Source organism: Acyrthosiphon pisum, chromosome A2 (genome assembly GCF_005508785.2).
Source record: "Acyrthosiphon pisum isolate AL4f chromosome A2, pea_aphid_22Mar2018_4r6ur, whole genome shotgun sequence".
NCBI classification, from domain to species: domain Eukaryota; kingdom Metazoa; phylum Arthropoda; class Insecta; order Hemiptera; family Aphididae; genus Acyrthosiphon; species Acyrthosiphon pisum.
Genome location: NC_042495.1, coordinates 26532972 through 26555176, shown reverse-complemented (window position 1 = coordinate 26555176; position 22205 = coordinate 26532972). Strand labels below are relative to the sequence as shown.

At 28.2% G+C, this 22205-nt stretch overlaps 2 protein-coding genes and 1 long non-coding RNA gene across 4 annotated transcripts; all 3 read right to left on the bottom strand.

Annotated features, from left to right (window-relative positions):
• Positions 1-208: 208 nt before the first annotated feature.
• Positions 209-1937, bottom strand: LOC107883277 (kelch-like protein 5). The gene is made up of 4 exons (XM_016802942.1): positions 1859-1937; positions 1580-1755; positions 612-864; positions 209-526 (listed from the first exon to the last, which is right to left on the bottom strand). Exons 1-4 carry the CDS (start codon positions 1935-1937, stop codon positions 345-347), a joined length of 690 nt encoding a protein of 229 aa, XP_016658431.1. The 3' UTR covers positions 209-344.
• A 52-nt stretch (positions 1938-1989) lies between these two features.
• Positions 1990-4103, bottom strand: LOC100573655. Of its 2 annotated transcripts, none has more exons than XR_001679179.2 (5): positions 3048-4103; positions 2622-2974; positions 2350-2507; positions 2159-2256; positions 1990-2106 (listed from the first exon to the last, which is right to left on the bottom strand). It is a non-coding gene; the product is annotated as an uncharacterized LOC100573655 (long non-coding RNA). The 2 variants fall into 2 exon arrangements; XR_001679180.2 differs by having other exon boundaries at positions 2159-2252.
• Positions 4104-5750: 1647 nt separating this feature from the next.
• On the bottom strand, positions 5751-21828 carry LOC100165932 (G-protein coupled receptor Mth2). Its single transcript, XM_008182985.3, has 6 exons — positions 21268-21828; positions 14129-14646; positions 12349-12427; positions 10160-10338; positions 7121-7295; positions 5751-6485 (listed from the first exon to the last, which is right to left on the bottom strand). Exons 1-6 carry the CDS (start codon positions 21768-21770, stop codon positions 6236-6238), a joined length of 1704 nt encoding a protein of 567 aa, XP_008181207.1. The 5' UTR covers positions 21771-21828; the 3' UTR covers positions 5751-6235.
• Between the last annotated feature and the right edge of the window lie 377 nt (positions 21829-22205).

Below are 22205 nucleotides of genomic sequence, written 5' to 3'. Positions count from 1 at the left end.
GATATAACAATTTAGAATGTGACATTTTTAATTTGCATTTTTTGCATGTTATGCATTTTTAAGGTGATTTTTACGTAATATTACAAATATTACGTTCATTTTGTGTATTTAAACTAATTTTTTATTTATTTTAGATTCCAAGCGGAGCAAGGGACCTGTTATTTGAACGAATAGTTATAATGACGAATATAAGAGTGAGAAAAAACAATACAATAAAATTTGTTTATTAACGGTTGATATGGACATATATAAATAAATAAACAAACGTGTAGTTTCATTTTTCGTTACGATTTTTTTTCCACCCAAACCTCAAGAAAGATATTTACTTCAAAAAATAATGAATGTTAACAAGTTTTTAAATTTCGTGGCCTATTAATGGCTACTACTCTGGCATGTTCATGAATCCTTAACGGTGCAACTATGTTCCAGGTATTAGTTTTTGGGTTGTAACATTCTGTAGAATCGTCAATGTGGGACTCGTCAGCTCCACCAAAGACATACAGTAAACCGTCTACTGCAACTACTCCTATAATGAAAATTGATATAAATTCAATTTATTTAAAACAAAAATGTTTCATTAAATAATTATGAATTTTTCTACGAAAAGCTACCTGCACCACTTCGAGGAAAATTCATGTCCGCAATAGTAGTCCAAACTTCTGTACTTGGTCCGTATGCTTCAACACTACTCAGTCTTTTAAATCCATGATGACCGCCTACAGCATACAGTAAACCTTCTAAGACTCCTACTCCAGGACTTTCTCGACCTACAGACATTTTTGCGACTGATGTCCATGAATCAAGACTGGGATCATAACATTCAACAGTTTTTAAATGCCGTGATGATGAATCTCTTCCTCCAACCTACAACAATTAATTAATACAAATAATTGTGGAGTATAAAAAATAATACTAAATTACAATATTATCGCATAGCATTTTCAATGAAAGTGATTTAGTACATATTTATGAACGTTGAATAAATACAATTATATTTTTTTTAACTACAAAAATGTATTTAAAATTAATTAGCGTACGAAATTAATTATTACATGAGCTTGAAAATAATTCGAAATTTACTGCCCGTCTCCTAGCCAATGTGAATATAACAAGACCCCGAAATACAAAATCGGTTTACCAGTTTTAGAGATCTATCTCGCTAAATGAAAATCTAGCGAAAAATAACTATTTTTTTAACAGATAAAAACTAAATAATTTTTTTAAAAATTTTTAATTTCACATTTTGTATCTACTTGATAATTCCTTTTTAATGAGCTACTCATCAACCAATTTTCTAGCTATCATAAAAGAACAGTTATATAATAGAAGTGTTGGGACTGTTCACGCAGACATTTTTTTTGAAATAAGTGGGTATACCGCTTGGGTGTGATATCAAATCTCTCTCTTATTAATATTTTATATTAAATCTAGCTAAATTACCAACCAACTCATCATAACTGACTTACATTTCTATTATTTTTATTATTTTTGAAGTTTTCAAACTTCAGACTTTTTCATTTCAATTACCATACTTCATTGATTAAAAACAAAAAACAAAAAAGTAAAAATATTAGTTTATCGCATATAAAAAATTATTCAAGACTCCGATCCCATGGCCAGATCTTCTATTAAACACACTAGATAACAAGCACCATTCTTGAGTATTGTAATCAAAAACTTCCACACTATCTAATTCCGAATCACTATTATTATGTCCACCGACCTTAAATGTATTATATATTTTTTTGTGGCGAACTTAAAACGGAAATAATGAAACAACTTAAAAATTGTAATTCAACTTACGGCGTATAGATAATTATTGATTACACCAACTCCCAAAATATTTCGTTAAACTAACATTTCAACACTTGATCTCCAACAAGGTGATTCTGAAGATAAATCAAGTACATCAACAGGTTGGAGTTGATGAAACACATCAGTAGAACCACCCACAGCAAACACTAAATTATCTTTCACTACGGCTAGACCAGCATTTTTACGGTTTGTTATCATTTCAGGTCCATTATTCCATCGGCTTAATTTTGGCTCGTAAAATTTTGTACTGATACATTCATTAGTATCAAATCTACTAACAACTAAGATAACCTGTAACAGTAAAATTGTTAAATATGAGTGATACATGATAACATAATTATACTTTATCTCCATGTCTAGGATTAATCCGGATGTTATGTGGAATCAGGTCTTTTGACTACTGTCTATGAAAATTGAATGCCTCGTTTATGTAATCTCTACCTTAATTAATTATAAATATATATATATATATAGATGTATATTATAAAATATATATTAATTCATTGTAAAAGTATGTTAAAAGAAAAAAATTACATTTATAACAATTCTTTATAAGAGGTTCTACAGCAACTTTTTTTTAATAAGAAATCCATTGATGTTAATGGCAAACGTACGTGTTCCATTAATTGGGGTAAAATACGCTTTCTTGAACCTGATTCATATTTCACCTAACGAATAACACTTTCAAATACCTAAAAATATGAGTATACATACTTCATTATGAATTAGAATTCCTATTGTAAGGTTACTAGATTTTGAATTCGCCAATACTAAAATTTAACAATAATCAATTTTTGTTTGCCTACTTTTTCTTCAGATGGAACTGTACGTTTATCACTTGCGATCAACTGAATTAATTGTTCCGATGATAACGATAGGAATTCGTCACCACCAACAGCTTCTCTAAAAATCAAAATACAACGATAATAAAATATAAAATGTCCTTATAGAATCATAGTAATAAATTATATTATATAGGTACGAAAAGTGTTGTTGAATATGTAACTCTGAACTTTTTAACAATTTCGAAGAGATATAGCTGTTCGGCTATTTCGTATGCGGTGATACAATTTGTGGGGCACAGTTGTGACTATAAAAAATCACAACATACATATTTTACTTCTTGTAACTGCAAGATATTTGTCACTGGTAACAAATCCTAGAGAAATATACGAAAAACGATTTAAATAACTTTTTTAAATATAATAAAATCCAATTGTATATATTGTTACTTGGACGTTATCTTCAGTGATCATAATTCTTCCCAAATAAACAAAGTTTACCAACAGCTGTAGGTAAAGCGGTTGAATCTATCTCTTTCATAACAACAACATCATGATTTATTTCTGAAAAGTTGGTGAACATAGCATGGAAGTATGGTATAGCAGATGCTAAAACCACTTTATGTGCGATAATTATTGTGTTATCGTCTGATTTTATTCAACGATTTTATTAAAATTTGTAACTATATTATATAATATAATATATTTTGAACTAATTTAAAAAAAAAAAAAAAATATAAATCCAGAGACAATTTCCTACCTATATGTTTACTGTCCTCAAAATGTTCAGTAAATAAATCATCTTCATGAGGTAAATTATCTGCATTGGGTAAGTCATCTTCATTAGTATCATTGAATATTCCAACCATTTTTACAATATTTCTTTCATCGTCACATGTTTTGGAATATATACTTGTCGGTTATAAATATCATATTTCTTTAAATTCTTCATCAACTAAAAAGCTAAATTAATTACATTTTATTACAACATTTAAGAACTTATATTTTTGTCAACAAACAAGATTATATCATTACCACTAGGTACTTAGAAGTAGGTTTTTCCGTTTAATCCTGTTGGCTGTCATTCCTAATGTCACAATTTTTAACTTATCATCTTTACTGAATTGTACTTTTACACCAATAATTGAACGATTATTGCCGGGTCGCATGAACAATCACTAATCATTTAACGAATCAATAGTAAACTAATGGTCCCTTTAACATGATTTAGTGGCCTATGATTTGTCTATTAAATTTTATTGAACCATTAAATTAATACGTTTTTCATGCAACCCGGCATAAGTCTCATAGCACATAAGGAACCAACATTTTGTAGACATCTAGCTTAATACTTTTTACTAGGTATCTGGTCTGCATATTCCTTCACATGGTTTCTTATAATTCTAGAGATTTTTATATTTCCTGAAATCTATAAATATCAATTAAAAATGCAGCCAGATACCATAAAATAAAATAATTTTAATTTAACATTTTCTTCAATGCGTCGTAAGCCCATATTTTCATAAAAAAAAAAATAACAAGTGTTATAAATAATTAATATTATGTTGTTTCATTCGTATTTATAATTTATATATAGTTTTACCTATTATTAATATGTGTTTAATATTTATTATAGTCTATTGGTTTATAATTGACTATCGCCAAAAAGTTTAACAAATAATTTTAAACACTTCATAGGAAACCACAGTAAACCTAGGTACTAGTTTTATTTACAACCATATGAGTATAACTACAATAACTTCAACATTTATAAGCAATAAACTATAAAAAGCGGGTAAGCAGATGTCGCTCTGCTGTACAGTAGGTTACAAATGGATGAATGTATAGTATTAGGTATTATAGCAATTAGGATTCATATTTTAACACGAGTTTTAAACAATATCTTATAACAATGCCTAGGGCTCAGATTTATGTACACTCTAAAAAACTATGAACGAAGATCCAAAACATGTGAGTTTATGAACTAGAAAAGTAGGTACAAATATTAAGTTGGATGTGGCTGTAAAACTCGTATTTTTGTTTTTAATGTTGACATTTTATAATAAATGTATAAATTAATGTAGTAGGAGCTATTTTATAGAATACCTAATTTATAATCTATACTTCTATAGTTGTATTAGTATAACAATACTACCTGCCTTGATTTTTTTGATAATGTCTTTTTCGCAACAATAATCATTCTATCAAGTGGTCCAATCTTTTGTTTTTAAAATATGTAAAAACAATAAAATAAGTATGTAGGTAGGTATCTTAGCAAGCCCTGATTTTTAGTATTTTTTTATCAGGTAAAAGATAGAATTGTTTAGGATATCTAGATACATTTAAAATAAATCATCGTTGAATTAAAGTACTAACAACATATTATAATATTATATAAACATAATATTACATAAATAGTAGGTACTTACCTAGAAAAAATATATAAAATATTTAAATAATATTATAAACTACTTACTTTTGGAACCGTAGAATTGAAACCACCACATAGTTCTTCTCTTTTTGAATTAAATTTAATTAATCTCTCTTTTCCTTTTATAGGTTAAAAATATTGACTTTTATGAAATAATTTTACGTGATTTTCCAAATTACCAGAATGACTCTCTGTCCGAATAAGGGTGAACACATTTGGCAATTTGGCAGACATTTTCATTTGTACTAATGTCAAACTTAAAGTACAATTTCAGTACTCAGGTAGAAATTGTTCTACCCGTGATTAAGTTACTTGTCAATATACATATAATATAAATAAAACGGATGTACCCACAACAGTATACTTTAACACACACAAGAGGACTTCAGTAGTGCTGACTACAGTTTAGACAAACAACAGAGGGAATACAAAAGAAGTCTATACTCTATACTTCTACAGCACAATTATCGGGGCATCATTAATCGTTATTCATATTAATAATAATGTATTTAGGTAAAAATATCAAAATTATGTCTTAGTATTTTTGACATTAAAAATAAATAATTTGTCTTGCAATACATTAATAATTAATATTATACAAAATTCAATTCTGATTCCTATATTAATAAAAACTTAAATAATAATCTATTTAAAATAAATCATTAACCAAGTGTTTGTATTTTATCTATAAATATATATAACAAATATGTATAATATATATAATTATTTTCAACTTACCGTTTTTACCTTTTTGAACTTTTCAATTTCGAAATCCTGTGTTCAAGATTTCAAATATAATGTTGGAGTGTAGGATATTACCCAATTTTTTTCAGGTAAAAAGCGGTACAAGCAGTATATACACTTGTCCACCATTTTAAAAATTATTTTAACTTTTTTTAAAAACTTCAAAACTATTATTTTAGCATCGTTTGTAGGAGGTAACAGAATGTTTATGCAGTCCGTAACAATATAATAATTGTGGTTTAAAAGGTATTCGTATAAAAATTACATTATCATTTATTGAAAATAATAAAAAGTAAACAGTGACAAAAACGTAATATTTAATGATACAAAAATAATAATTTTTTTTAAGCATTAGGGCCTAGAGTATTTATATACAATAAAATAATATCTACATTCTACATAGTTTATTCATATTGCATTTAGAAATCATTATAACTTTTATGAGCACTGTCGAGTGCCACTTTTATGACGAGCCAGAGAAATTGTTAAGTGGTGTCAACTCTCTGTGAACTATTGAACGTCTAAAGTTTTTCCGTAAGTCCATAATAACTTTGCGCTTAGCCACAAATATTATAAATATGAACACTCCTTGTAGATAGTAAATTCTATTTATAATTTTCAATTCCATCCCTCCAATATCGAATATTTCACATAGCATACGAAATAAAAATGGGATTCCAAAAACCAGAAATAGTTTGATGCTCATTACGAATCTGTCAAAAATTAAAAATTAAAAGTTATTTTAAGTCAAATTAATAGTTTTTAAATAATCTTTAACCAACAAATCAAAAACTGTTTAGAAGGGTTATATTAACTAGTTGAAAAATACAGAAATTAGGTACTAACTTAAAATTTATTAAACTTTTAGATCCATAAATTAGTAATAACGCATCATATTACATACATGATATTTTATACTATAGTTCAAGTTAAATATGTAAATTTTCTTTATCTTCATATTGTTAGACGCTTATCTCTTATACTTCGACTTACCTTAGAGAGATTAATGTTTACAGCATAGTAAATTAATTTTAGTGACCCTACATTAAGTTTTAAATGACACAGTATTGCGCATAATGCAAACAAATTATAAAGCTTACTAGTAGGTATATTAAAATATATGTTTATGTATTACGTAGATAGGTACTACAATAAATATAAAATAACAAATAATAATCAGTCATTATGAAATTAATAAATAATCGAAGTAGGCTACGATATCAACTACATTTTATAATTAAGGAGTTTTAAATAATGAATATTTGTATAGGTACCAAAAGTAGGTAGCTAACAAACTATATTAAGTATGTGCAACATGTGAATGGATATTACCCTTTTGTATTCTTACTTCTCTTTGTAAACAAGAAACATTTCTCTTTTTGAATAGGTTTGTCTGTATTTATGGAGTTCAGATTTAATTCTTGCACAATGGATAGCAGTTAGTAAAAACAAAATTAAATTGGCAGTCAGCATACCACAGGTGGGTACCCAGTAGAAGATAAAAGTTCCGTAGTCATTGTCTCCTGAAAAAATATTAAATATAAAATAATAACTATATATTTATAACCATGCAATATACAAATTGAATATAGAAAACCAGTGGCACCGATGTTCATTCAAAGTTATGTCACAAATTGTTAAACTTTATACAAACACCGTCGATTATTAGTTTTTCCCCCATTATGACTCCAATAAAAACTTTTTTTCACAACCATTAAAATAAGTAAATAATGTAAACATTACTGTTTCAAATATAATATATATATTTATATATAAATAACAAATATTTTTTAATAAAAATTAAGTTGTGGGTAACAATGTAGGTAGGTACCTATATTTCATTGAAAAATAATTTGTTAAACTAGTAATTACTTACTATGGATAAAAATATTTTTGATTTGTATAAGTATACTCGTACTTATAAAATAGATAATAATTAAAAACTAATAAGCAATGTCCTGTATTCATATTAAACCTATAATCATACCAACTATTATTATCTTCAAGCCAAATATTTAAAACAAACCATCAATACTAGACTGTATATGTATACCGTATACCACAATTTTTAAAACTTTGATTCAACTTTGAGAATACTTAAAAATTCTTAAATAGTGGAATTCAAATTGTTTTCACTGCGTGCATATAAAATGTCCACGATGAATAACACTGTGTCTTAGCGTTTAGAAAATAAGTTTTCTTGGGTTTTAATTTTGACAATTTTTGGAGGGGGAGTCAATTTCCATTCAATTGGAATTATTCAACTCTTATGTTAACTGATTAGATTAATTTAGAAAGAGTTGTGTCATATTCTAAAAAAATTTGTATTTTAAACGATAGGTATTCGTAAAATAATAGTTTTCAACATTTTCAAAATTAAAATTTTTTTTTATGAAAAAAAGTTTTAATAACATACTTAGTGCAACAGAAATAAAAAATATCGATTTTTTTTTTAATAGCTTCAAAAAAAATGTTGAGCATATTAGTTTGAATATTATTCATGCTGGATGACATATCCATATATTATTTAAACAGAAAACCTCGTTTCTTAAATAAATTTTAAAATACACATTATTAATGTATATTTTTTAAAACTTATATGTGATGCATACTATGGTGAATTTATTCAGGTCCAAGTCCAAATTCTTCCCCACCAGTATTTAATGGTATAAATGTATATTATTATATTGGCCAAAAAATAAACATAATATATATACCTATCTTATAAACACAATATTTACAAATATTTTAAGATGATTTGTTAGCGGAATGTACTGTAGTTTATTCTGCAATTACTTACTTGTTTAAATGTAAATATACTCGTCCAATCAATCTCATACAATATGATGGTTAACAGATGTATGTATAGGTACTGACTCAAAATCATGTGTCAAACGTTAATTATATTTTACACATTTTCAAGGTAGAAATATCTTATGATTTTTATTAAATATACGATATTCCAGCTTACCTATTACAACCATAGGTGGTCATACGGGTGAAATTTGCAGAGCCTGTGTTGCACCTGACATTTAAACTTTTTGTTATTATTTAATTATTCATAACTCATAAGTCAGGTATTTTATAATTTATATATGTTTGATATTTAACGATTTATTTTTCTTATCAAGAATCTGGTTAATAGTATTTTAGTTCATAGTTCTTATGATAAGGCTCAAATAAACTTCATATCCCAATGTAGAGAAGATCTTATGTAGATCCTGATAGATATTGTATTATAACTATGTTACTATTCATTGGTACTATCACAATTATTAATTGGACTCAATTTATTATATGACGTTTATGCTTTTAAGAATTTTAGATTGTTACATGTTAGCTTATTATTATTAATCTTAAAAACACAATATTATTATAATTCAGGGCTTAAATCAAAAATAATAATACCGTTTGCCCCGCATGCACACCTCACCACAGCTGATTAAGCATAATCGAAGTTTAACCGTAGATGGTGCAACTGGCCCTTACTAATCTTATACTCTTCGGTAATATTTTATCTTATCTTAATAAAACCTATAATACGACGTATCCGGTCAGTTTTCACCGGATAACATATTATTGTAACTTGCCAGTATGCTTGCACAAATAGTTATAAAAGTTGTCATGCAAAATAAATAATACACATTACACATAACACAACACTCGCGCCTACTTGTCCCCGCGCCTACTTGTCCCAGCGCCGAGTTGCCCGAGCCGAGTTGGCCGTGCCCAGTTGGCGGCGCCCAGTTGGCGGCGCCCACTTGTCCTAGACCGTTTATTACCTACATTATTATTTAAACAAAAAACCTCGTTTCTTAAATAAATTCTCTAATAGCCATTATTATAATTTATATGTTTTTTGAACTTATATAATATATTGTACACGCGTGTGTATCTGAGTGTGGTATAGGTATGAGAATGTACAGAGAAGGATTGTGTAGTCTCGTCGCTTTGAAAAATATTTTTCTACCATCCCATAATTTGTTATGGTAGCTCAATGGCCTATAATATATTGGTCACATATTAATATTTATAAATAATAATGACATTATTGCATTTTTTGACACTATATTAGTATATAGCTTTCATTACAATGTTAATGCGGCTTTGCGGCCATTTTATCCTATCAGCACAAAATGTTATTAGGCCTACGAGATTCTCTCAAATGCTCGACTGGCCTAACCGGCTCAAGGAATTTATGTGTATTCTGCATTAAATGTTTAATTAAATGTGCTGCACTTGAAGTAAAATCCTGGGACCACCTAGGATTACATTATAATATTGTGGTCATAAAATATTAAAATGTACACCGAGCTAAAATTTACAATATTTAAATCTGAGAAAATAAAAATGTCAAAACTGTTTTAAAATAATTGTGTGAACTTACCGGTAAAAAAGCATTTATATATTCCAATATCAGGTGCTGATTTCCGTAGCGTATTGTTTTGTGAATTTTGAAATAAATAACCAGTAGATACGGTAATGCTTGAAAATCCCCAACAGTAAATATGGTACATAATGGTACGTACTGTTTTTGATGTATTTCTGTTTGTTAAATTGTTGTACCTAAATTACAAATGTAATGAAAATATTATATGCGGTTATATGAACTGTTATAATTTGTACTTTAAGATTATAGAAGCAGCACCATATAATATTATAATATGGTATACTGAACAATGGTATACTGCACTATTACTTATAGGTATAATACCATATGACCCATATTTTGAATTAGTAATAAAATATTTTGATTTCAATTTTGCTTGTTGAAATTATTTTTTTTGATTCAAATTAAAAATGATACATTTATTATATATTTTTATATTTTTATTCTTTTTATTCATTTTTTTGTTTTGTTGACAATATCGATTAAATCTCTTCTGTTCTTTACTTTAAATAAAATTTAATAATAAAATATAAAAACATACCTACATTTTTTTTTCGAATTAAAATATCATTTACATTTTTACGATTTTAAATTTGATTTCACCAACGAGCCATATGTGCCGTTTGTGCATTTTATATAATATGCTTGGATGTTAAACAGGTCCTAAGAAAACAAAATTGTTGTGGTGAATAATATTATTGGTTGTTTGGCTATCGATGAATTAAATTATCTTTCACAATTTGAATCGATTTTTTAAGCTTTTATAATAATAATTTAATAATAATAATAAAAAAAAACCATCTGTTTTCTTTTTTAAATATAAATCATAATTTAATATCTGACTATAAAAATGTGAAATGTAAATATCTGTGCAGGCTAACCTCTGAAACTACTTATCAGATCATCTTTATTTTATTTTTAAACGAAAGAGTATTTCAAGGAGAAATTTATGAAAGAAAATTTTAAGAAAATTCCCCGTTGTATAATATATTGGTTGTTGTTGGTTCATCGGACATGTTTGTTGATTTGTAATATTATCTTTTGTCAGTTAATATATTATATACAATATTATATATATATATTTATTTATATATATATATATATATACATTCATTTGTGTGTATTGATTAGACGTCTGGGAAGAAGACAGGCTAATTTAAAAATGGTTAGATTTGTTTTTTTTATTCATCTGATATTAGCAAGGTAAGATTAGAATTTTGTATTAATTTATTAAATTAATCCACCATAGGTGGAATACGACAAAATTTAAAACTTGGTATAACATTGATACTTCAGAGTTAAATTACTTACATATGTACAAACAGCACGGGAAGATTTCCTACCTGATAATATAGGTACTGCTGCGAAGCAGAGTTTTTATTCCGGGCAATGGAAAATTTAAGATAAATTTTGAACACCATAGGTACACCGAATATTAAATAATGAATTTAATAAACTTTGAGTCATATAGAGTTAATACATTTAACGTATAACGAGGTGCACGGGATCAGCTAGTTACATTATGAAAGTTTTAATTTGGATATTATTACTATTGATTTCAAAGATGAATTGTATCTATATCTTTAATCGGATAATAAACTACCTATGTATATAGCAATAGATAATAAAAAATATGCTCTATGCATAGTTCACTATAATAATGAATAACATAATATATAAACATACTTCATACTAGGTAGGTAATATGTACCTCTTTAATTATAATATTAATCATGACTTGTTTCTTTAAATGGTTAAATAGTTATTTCTCACATGACTTTATTATAATAATTGCTAATTATATATACATTTTTGAATATAAACGGACATAGGCGATTGTTGACAAGTCCAGGAAGGAAGAAAATACTTTAAATGTATAATATAAACATATCTTCATTTATTTTACTGTTTATAGGACCATGATTAGTAATTATATACTTATAAACATATATTAACTTTTATTATATAATTATTAAAATAACATATTTACCTATAGATATGATAATTGTTATCCCGTACCCGTATAATTCTAATAGAATATATGGCTTTATTAGGTGTATTTATAATTATCAGCCTACCTATTTGTGACTTAGAACACCACATAAATATACAGTATACACATTATTGTTTAATGTTTTCCACATTTTATTATACCATATTAAATTGTTAGAATACAATATACATACCTTAACATCCAGTAAATATCGAAGCATATTACGTTTAACCAGCAACATGTTGTCAGAGTTGCAAATAAAGTAATATATCCTAAAATTACACTTTAAATTAATTCAAAATACATAAACAAAAATTAATAATTAATAGTAATCATAATGTGGAAGCATTATAAACATGTATCCTGAAAAGACGAATGATAATTGAAATATTTATATTTGTTGTTGTTTAGTTTTTAGATGCATGGACAATTAGTTGCGTGAAGTTGCCCCCTCCCCACATTGTCATGTTCACTGTTACTAAGGATTTCTAATATTTTTCATTTGTCTTTGAAACAATATTTTAAGAGCCTTGTATTAAATTTTCAACCTTTTTTACCCAACAAATAAAATTTTAAAAAACTAAAAAATTCGAAAATCGATTTTCCGTAAACATTCCCATTTTTCCTTAATTTTTCTTTTGTTTTTCACAGTGCTTTTGAAAACTACTGAAAAATTTTACTTTTAACCCACCAAAGTACCAACTAGTTTTACTCTCCTAACAGAAAAGATACCGTTGAAAAAAATCTAAGCTTTTTACTGTCTTAAAGGGTGATGATAGATAAAAAAAAAACCACACATCATCGTAAATGCAGTACATTTATCACTCCGCCCAAAATCTAAAATAACTATTATAGTTTATAATAAAATATTCATATTTTTAAAATAACCTATTCCTTATATATATTATAAATTCATAATTTATTATAAGAATATTGGAAATCAATCATACATAAGTTAAACATATTTTCAAGTATATTATATTCTGGGAGGAGCGATGAATGTATTGATTTTACAATGATGTGTGTTTTTTTTAAATATTTTTTTTTATGACTGTCGTCACCGTTTGGTGCAGTAAAACTGCCTCGATTTTCTTCAACACTATCTTGTGCAATGGAAAGTGAATATAGTTGGTGCATTTGGAATGTCAAAATCCTCAATAATTTTCAAAAGCGTGGGGAAATATAATAACATTACAATCAAGGAATAACGGAAATTTTTACGCAAAATCAATTTTGATGTAACACTATAAGAATAAAAAAAATTTCATGTTTATACTTCTATATATATACATGAAATGTTCACTGGTTGTTTATATTAGTATTTTCTATACACGATAAATATTTTGATTTGTTTTCAGTTTTAATTTTTTTAGTTTTCTTTCTATGAATCTCAATAAAATTTATTTGTTGCCTAAAAAAACTTGAAAATTTAAAACAAGACTGATACTATATTGTTATAATGCCTTTTGAAAAATATTAAAAATCCTTAGTAACACTTTTTTTTTCTAAGCATTTAAAGTTCAAATCTTAAAAAAAGACGGAAAAATCATGAAAGCAAGCAAATTAATTTGAACTAAGAATTATTAATTTTTTTTTTTTTAAATCTAAGATTTGAAAATGTAATACAAGATTCCTTGGGTGCGTTGCCTAAACGGCCAGGGGTATGAAACTCCGTGAATTGGCCGAATCGGGCGATTGTAGCCTTGAACACGGTCTCCAAGGGGGCGTGACATACGTAATCTATGATAAAAGTAAACAGTGGAAACAACCCAACCCCGCACAGAATACCCTGCCTATTAGGCGGAAACTGTTTTTCAATAGGTACGGGTTAGTGTTACGGAAACAGTTTCATTGTTCGGACTTCAGATCATAGGTAAACACTTCACCCATCAGCTGATCGCTTCTATATTGTTCTATGTTATAAGCTTGTCTACCTTAATCAAAAAAAAAAAAAAAAAACAGGTGAGACATACCGAATGCAATGCACAACGGGCTGTTTACGTCGTGTCTTATCGTATTCGTGATCATTTCGCAGACGAAGTGCATGAGCTGGCAGGCCATGTAGAACATAACGTAGTAGCCTTGGGCGTTCCGGAGGTAAGGCAGTGTGGCGTACACGATCAGCGTGAGCACCAGGCACATAACAGACGTGGTCAAAATAACCCAAAAGGCTAAACCGACCGGTGGGCGTTTGGCATTCGGGCACACGATTGCAACCAGATCGATGGTCTCCGATGACTCGTCCTCGGCTTTATACTCCAAGCAGTAATCCATCTCCGGTATGATCCAATCGCCGTTTTCGGTGAATAAATGAAGGTTGCCATCCGTGGTCAACATGAAAATGCTGCCCATTGGTTCAAAATACCAGTCACACGAGCTCTCATACAACAGCACCGTGTTGTTCGACAGGCCCTCCGGACTTCCGCCTGCGTCTGTTTCATAGGCAGACAACGTGAATGGGATTTCCCTACGTGAGCACATCCACGCGTCCCTAAAATATCCAATTTTTCTTAATACACAAATATTCTTAAATCGATTAAATCTAAATAAAAAAATCAATGCTCTATAAATTAGCACAAATTATACTTCTTTAACTAATAACACATAATATAATTAAATTACAATTTGTAGGTAATTATAAATATATTATATCATAACTGTGAACTAAATTAAATTATTATTCATTTATTTATATATAAATTTACTCAACATTAATAGCTACATTTTCAGCAATATTTTTACTAGAATTAATTGATATTACCAAGAAAAAATCATAGCACCTATTGATTAATAATATAAATGTACAATCAATTACTTTAATATTGCTAATATATATATATCAGTAATATTTTCTTAGTGTATACAAAATGCTTATAAATAATAATATATAATATTAATAAATAAATAGAAATAATACAATACAGTTAAATTACCCTAAATATGCTAATTTGTTGTAATATAAAGTTTCGTCAAATAGAAAATATTAAAGAGTCCACAATAAGCCATAATCATAAGTATTATTTATTATTTACTTTTATTGACATATTTTCATTGTTAGGTTCGTGACTCGTGGTATAAAACGTAGAAATAAAAAAAAACTGTAATTAAAAACTTAACTACTTAACTATAAGGAAATACCTAACCTTCTTAAAACACCATGACAGGGTGCCCATATAGACATACAAAAACCCAGTTACTTACTAAGGTTAAAATATATGTCTACCTATAAGTCTCTGGTTAGAATTAATATTGAATATATTAATTAATAAATAAAAAAAAGCAGTGACAGTGACGCAAAAAAGTAGGGGGGCTTTGGGAGGTTTTGCCCCTCAAAATCACTTAAAGCCCCCTCAAAAAATAATAATATGATATATATTTTAATTTTCAAAAATAAATGTTCAATCCCTAAAAATTTTTCCTATTTGCACCACTGAGCAGTGACATTGCTATGCTATGTGTTAAAAAATAGCTACTCTCAATAATAATGATATGCGGATAGTAATATCTAATAATTACTAACAACATAAAATGTTGTTTAATGCGTAGGTACTGTGTGTCTACTGTCTGTGTAGAATGTAGACAATAATTAAAATGTAGTTTTATAATATCAATAATTGATTATTGAATAATATTATATAAGGGAATAATTTGAATAACACACTTTTAAATTTCGTATTACATACTTCAATTTTCAATTTTCATACTACACAAGGTGTGTCATAGGTACTACACACAATTTTAGGGGCTGACTTCAACTCACTGTTGTACCTAGGATATATTGTACTCGTTAGTGTAATTATAGTGGAGAGAATGTTCCGGTGCAATGTAACGTTAATTACTAATGGTATTTATAATGGCAATGGCAATTTCGATTGTTTTTTTTCCAAGATTTAAGCCACATCTAATTGATACGTTGTCATTATAATTTAGGCCTGTCTCAATAAGGGGTGTAAAGGTACCATATAACACCCAACTACGGAACAATTTATAAAAACTACAATTATTAAGTACAGAATAATGATAAGAAAATAGAGCTAGTTAAAGTCAAAAAGGTATTATAATCGGTAATTAAGAATACTATATTAAAGTAAATGTATTAGTATATAAGTATTGCTATATTTTGTTTTCTATCTCTATCTTTTTTTTTTTCCAAGAAAACCACTACATGAGGACCGTACTGTTTTCACATTACTTGGCCCCCAAGCAGCATCGTTTATTATTAAAAGCTTACAATGTTTACAACTTTAATCTTTGGCTCACACGGGGAGTGATGCCTCACAATAGTACTGGTGGCCGAAGCCTCTGAGAGGGTAGTCGGGGGATGCCCCTCCCTACCCCCCTATTCCAATGTATTTCTCCTATGGTGTAGTGACAGGCTGACCGGAGCTCGCTGCCCTACACTTCCCGTGGCCTGGCGTCCTCTTCGAAGAATGTATTGATTTTACAATGATGTGTGTTCTTTTATTTATTTATTTATTTATTTATTATTTTTATTTTTTATTTTGTGTCTGTCATCACGGTTTGGGGCAGTGAAAGTGCTTCGATTTTCTTCAACAGTATCTTGTTTGAAGGGAAAGTGAATCTAGTTGGTGCATTTGGAAGGTCAAAATTTGAAATTTCCAATAGTTTTCAAAAGCGCAGTGAAAAACAAAAGAAAAATTAAGTAAAAACGGAAATTTTTACACAAAATCTGTTTTCGAGAAAATTTATTTTGATTTTTGGTGTAACATTAAAACAAATGATCGTAGATACATGAAATTTTCACTGGTTGTTTATACTTCTATTTTCTATGCATGATAAAATTTTCAAAATATTTTGATTTGTTTTGAACTATTTAGGGACACTTTCAGTTTCCAATATTATTAGTTTTTTTTCTATGAATGTCAATAAAACATTATTTGTCGAGTAAAAATGCTTGAAAAAATAATACAAGGCTCCTACTATATTTTTACGATGATATTTAAAAAATATTAATAAATTCCATTTAATATTTAACATTTTTTTTTTATTAGCATTTAAAGTTCAAAAATTGACAAAATATGTAAAAATCACGAAAATTAGCAAATTATTTTGGGTTAAGAATTCGTAAATTTTTTTCTTTTTAAATCAAAGATTTAAAAATATAATACAAGATTCCTCATAATATTGTCTATCTTCAAAAAAAAAATGTCTACCAGAAAGTCAAATCAAATTTTTCTGAGCGTTTGAAATTCATATTTTTACAACATTTGATATTCACTTGATTTCTCATGTGACGATTTTCTTATTTTATTGTAATTAAAAAACGAATGACTGTAGATATTTGAAAATTTCACTGAATGTTAATATTTTCATTTTTTATACACCACAAAATTTTCAAAATATTTTGATTCTTTTTGAGCAGTTTACGGACATTCTCAGTTTTCAATTTTTTTAGTTTTTTTTTCTATAAATATCAATAAAGTTTTATCTGTTGGGTCAAAAAGTGTAAAAATTTAATGCAAGGCTCATGATATATTGTTACAATAGCAGTCGAAAAATATTAAAAATACATTGGCACAATTTTTTTTTTTATAAGCATTTGAAGTTCAAATTTTGACAAAATGTATCAAATTTAAAATTGAATAATTATTTTGTAAATAAAAATTCATAAAATGTTCAACTTTTAAATCTAAGGATTGAAAATTTAAAACAATATTCTACGTAAGTAGTTTATTCTGTTACCAAAGAACCTAAAAAATACATAAGCACAGTTTATTTTTCTACTCATTTTAAGTTCAAATTTGGACGAAATTACATATAAAAAAACCTAGAATAACTATTTTAGTAATTTTGTTGTGATTGTATAATATTATTTGTGGATACTTGAAACTTCTAAAGTATACTATTATATATCTATGATAGTATCATGGTTTGTTGCTGATGTATAACGCGTTATAAGTACTTAATGGATATTGTGATATGATTAATTTGGAATTTATTATAGGTACCTATTATAGGTCAATTTATTTTTAATACCATAGATATAAGTATAATATATCTTATATCTAGATTCAGTCTCCGCTCAGAATCGTTTTTCTTATACAATGATATTATATCAGTGAATTCAAATTTAATACCATCCATTATAAAGTGACCCACTTGTAACCTACTATACAGCAGAGCGACATCCACTTGCCCACCTTTTTTTTTAAATCTAAAAATACAGAGTTTATTATTAGTTGTATTATTACAGCAACCTTAAAATATCAAAAATACAATTTTACACAAAAATATTTGTAAAGATATTTCAAGTCCAATTTTTTACAAAATTATTCAAAGTACCTATTTAGATTAATTTTAAGCAATTTACACCATGAACCAATTCATATGGTTCTACGCTGTTATTTACTTTTATAAAGTAATACTATCTACACGTATAGTTATATATTTAACAATTATTACATAGGTACAACCAGGACTTCAAAACGTTATTATAACGTTATAATTTATAACGCTATAACGGAAAAAAAATGAAAAAAACATAAACGAAATCAATAAACGAAAAACGAAAAAAATCGAATAACATTAAACATAATATATCATTAATCATAATTCATGATTAAAAATAAACAATAAACGTATTTGTAACGTAAAAAAATTGCAAATAACGTTATTTTAAATAACGTTTGTGATTTTTTTTTACATTGAGCCCAATATAATTTTCTTATTAAAATCTTATAGTTATGAACAATTCAAAGTTGGCTAACCTGTGTTGACAATAATTATATTTTCCGAATTATTTTATAGCAGGTTTATTTATAAATATTGAATTCATTACTTTATAAGTAAATTTAATATTCAACTAATAGTTATCCGTTTATGTTCGATTTAATTGGTGAAAAAATGCGGGCGTGTTATTTGGATTATAATTTGATATAATTTCAAGTTGCTATTGTTGTTTAGTTAGTTGTAGATTTGTCGTCAAATTGTGATTAAGTTCCTTTCGTCTAATCGTCTATGGTGTATACCTACTTAATAGTTTAACTGGTAATGGTTAACTGATCAGTTAGTTCCTTGCTAAAAACTCTAGGAAGATTGAAAATAGGTAATGTAACCTGGCCAACAAATTCTACTAATTTCATAATTCTTAAATAACAGTGTGGATAATTATGGCACAAATAACAGTAGAATTTATTATAAAAAAAAAAAAAACAGTTCCTTATTTATTTTTAAATTATAACGTTTGACAAAAACGAAAAATTAAAATAACGTTTAAAACTGAATAACGTTTCAACGTACAATTACGTATATAACGTTTAAATACCCAAAAACGGAAAAACGATATTTTTTTAGAATTTAAGCCCTGGGTACAACATAAAATTTGTTTTTTTTTTAATTTGCTTAAATTATCGTCTCACCAACTCACAGAAAAATAAATTACTTATAGCAACGAAATAATAATGCATGTACCTATTGAAATATACTCGGTAACATATTAGGCAGACAGACTCCTGTAACCACTTAGAATCATTTTTCATCGTATACAATGATTTATTTCTACTGGCGCGTATTATTTTAGAAATAGGCAAATCTATTGTAATTAATAATTATATTCTAAAATATATCGTCAGAGTTATTAATATTTTTATATCTAGAACAGCACAGCACCAATGCACCATATTATTGTTTTTATGAACTGTGAATACAGAATAATAATTGTCATTTATTTTATCTTATTGACCAAAATTCCAGGTCTGTTTGACCGTATGTTAAGTTGTCAAATAACTGAAAACATGCACACTATACTGCATAATAATTCTTAATACCTAAGATTATATGCAGTTTATACTGTTCTAAAATAATTTTAGTATACAGGTGAAGCCGATTAATTTTTTATATATTATAAATTACCTATGTCCTATATACATTTCATTGAAGACTTCTCTTTTATTTATAATGTATTTTATTTTAGGAATTGGATAAATTTATCTAGATAAACTCAACCCTAGGCATCAAGAGGATGTCAGCGCACCATTTGTTTTCTCTCTCTGACCCACGCGCAGAATAGACAAAACGCATTTACACAGAATCATTTTTTCTATGTTTTTAAGTAATCCTATAGTAAAATCACCCATTACAGAAAAGATAGAAAATAACATTTTTGAGGGAATGACATATCGATTTGTCTAAATACTGTCTCAAAACAATTTAAACATAATTTAAATTTTCAACACTTTTTGATTATTTTGAAAGTCGAATACAAAGTCAAATAACAATAAAATATAAAATCCATATGTCATTCCCTCAAAATAATTATTCTCTATCTTTTTGGAATGTGGGATTTTACTAGCGTCAGTTGTTAGGAGTAAAGTGGTCACTGGTTAGTATGATTACTGCTTTCTCCGAGAAAATAGTTCACGGTCATTATTGTTTTATTACGCGTAATTCCAGATACGTATCATTTTGAAAACTTTATTGCTATTTTTTACAAATCATACATGATTATTGCAGGTATAAATCATTATATAATATATGAAAACAAATGTACACGAAATAAGAGAAGTAAAAATTCATCTTTTTCCTCAATCGTTATTATGTTGGAACCATTGACTTGTATTATGTACCTATTTAATACATATTTACCTGCCAAATACCTACGTTATACTGAACATAGTGAAGATGAAATTTATTGTTGGCAAAGGTACATATATTTTAAGATTATAATAGTTAAAATCGAAACTGAAAAAACATTTAATATAAAATGGTTGTAGGTATTAAATGGATATAATATTATATTGTGTATTATAATCTGGGACAGGTTTTCGATTCAAGTCCAGACCAGTAATCCCAGTCGTTATATCTTATAATATTATATAATATGTCTACAGAAATATTAACCCTGACGATGTACCTATCAGTAGAATTGCGCCAACATTGTTTTCAATTAATGACCATATTATTTATCAATTTATAGTTTATACTTTATGCCAATCTTAATTTAATCAGCAAGCAAAACAACTTAAATAAAAATAAAGATAACAAAATTGAAAAGCAAAATCTTTTTAAAATGATTGCACATTTTGTGTGAAGCAGCGATCAAAAAGATAGATAAATCATTTATTTATCTAATCTATACCTTAAGACGCCTTACTTTTCGTAGGGGTATTTGACGTATATATATCCGATGCCGCAGCACTTTTTGACGCACGTGTAATTGTCCCGGCCGCAGTACTGGCCGTGTGGCCGGCAAGCCCGAGCCACCAGCTCATCGGACGGCGTCAGGTCGAAGCAGTAGTCCGGCGGCAACTCGATTGGCGAGGGGTGCGACTCCATCAGCCCACGCACCTCCACGGGGGGTACGTTGACTAGCACTTCCATGTCATTGCAATAAGGCGGCGGATAATAAGTCATATTCAACGTCGCATTTTCTGGCACCCGGAATCCGCTCACAAGTCGCTTCGCCAACCTCTCCCCGTACTCTTCAACGTTCGTCTCTTGTGGTCTGCAGAACTGCCCTTCCGGATCGTACAGCCGATCCCCCGGGCAGCACTTCCGGCCCCGCACGATATTATCTTCGCAAGACGCGCCTCTGCCGCCGATCGCTACAGCGAGAAACGTAACGGTGGCGGTGAAACAAAATCGGATGTTATTCATTGTGTGCGCAAACTGTTTGGGCGGCGTCGGCAGAAGCACTATCGCGACTGTCGGCCGTCGCCTATGTCATCCAGTAATAAAGACGATTCTACTAGCCACCGCCGCCGACCGTCGACCGCACCACTCTTACATACCATTGTAAAAATGTAATAAATTGGTTTTCGTTGCCTAAATAATATTAATATATTATTGTGTAATGAACTACGAGTATTATGTATATTATGTTAGGTTTAACGAATTGTGAATATTATTATTAAATTTAATATTATCCGGGCGGGTTACCGCGTAAATTTTAAACACAACAAAAACACTTCGTCGAACCACGTTTAAAAAAAAAAACGGCTAAGTAAAAAAATCACATCTTTAAGCACTATACAGATTTAATATTACAAACATAATGCCAAGTCAATTGAATTAAATCAGATTTATTTTGAT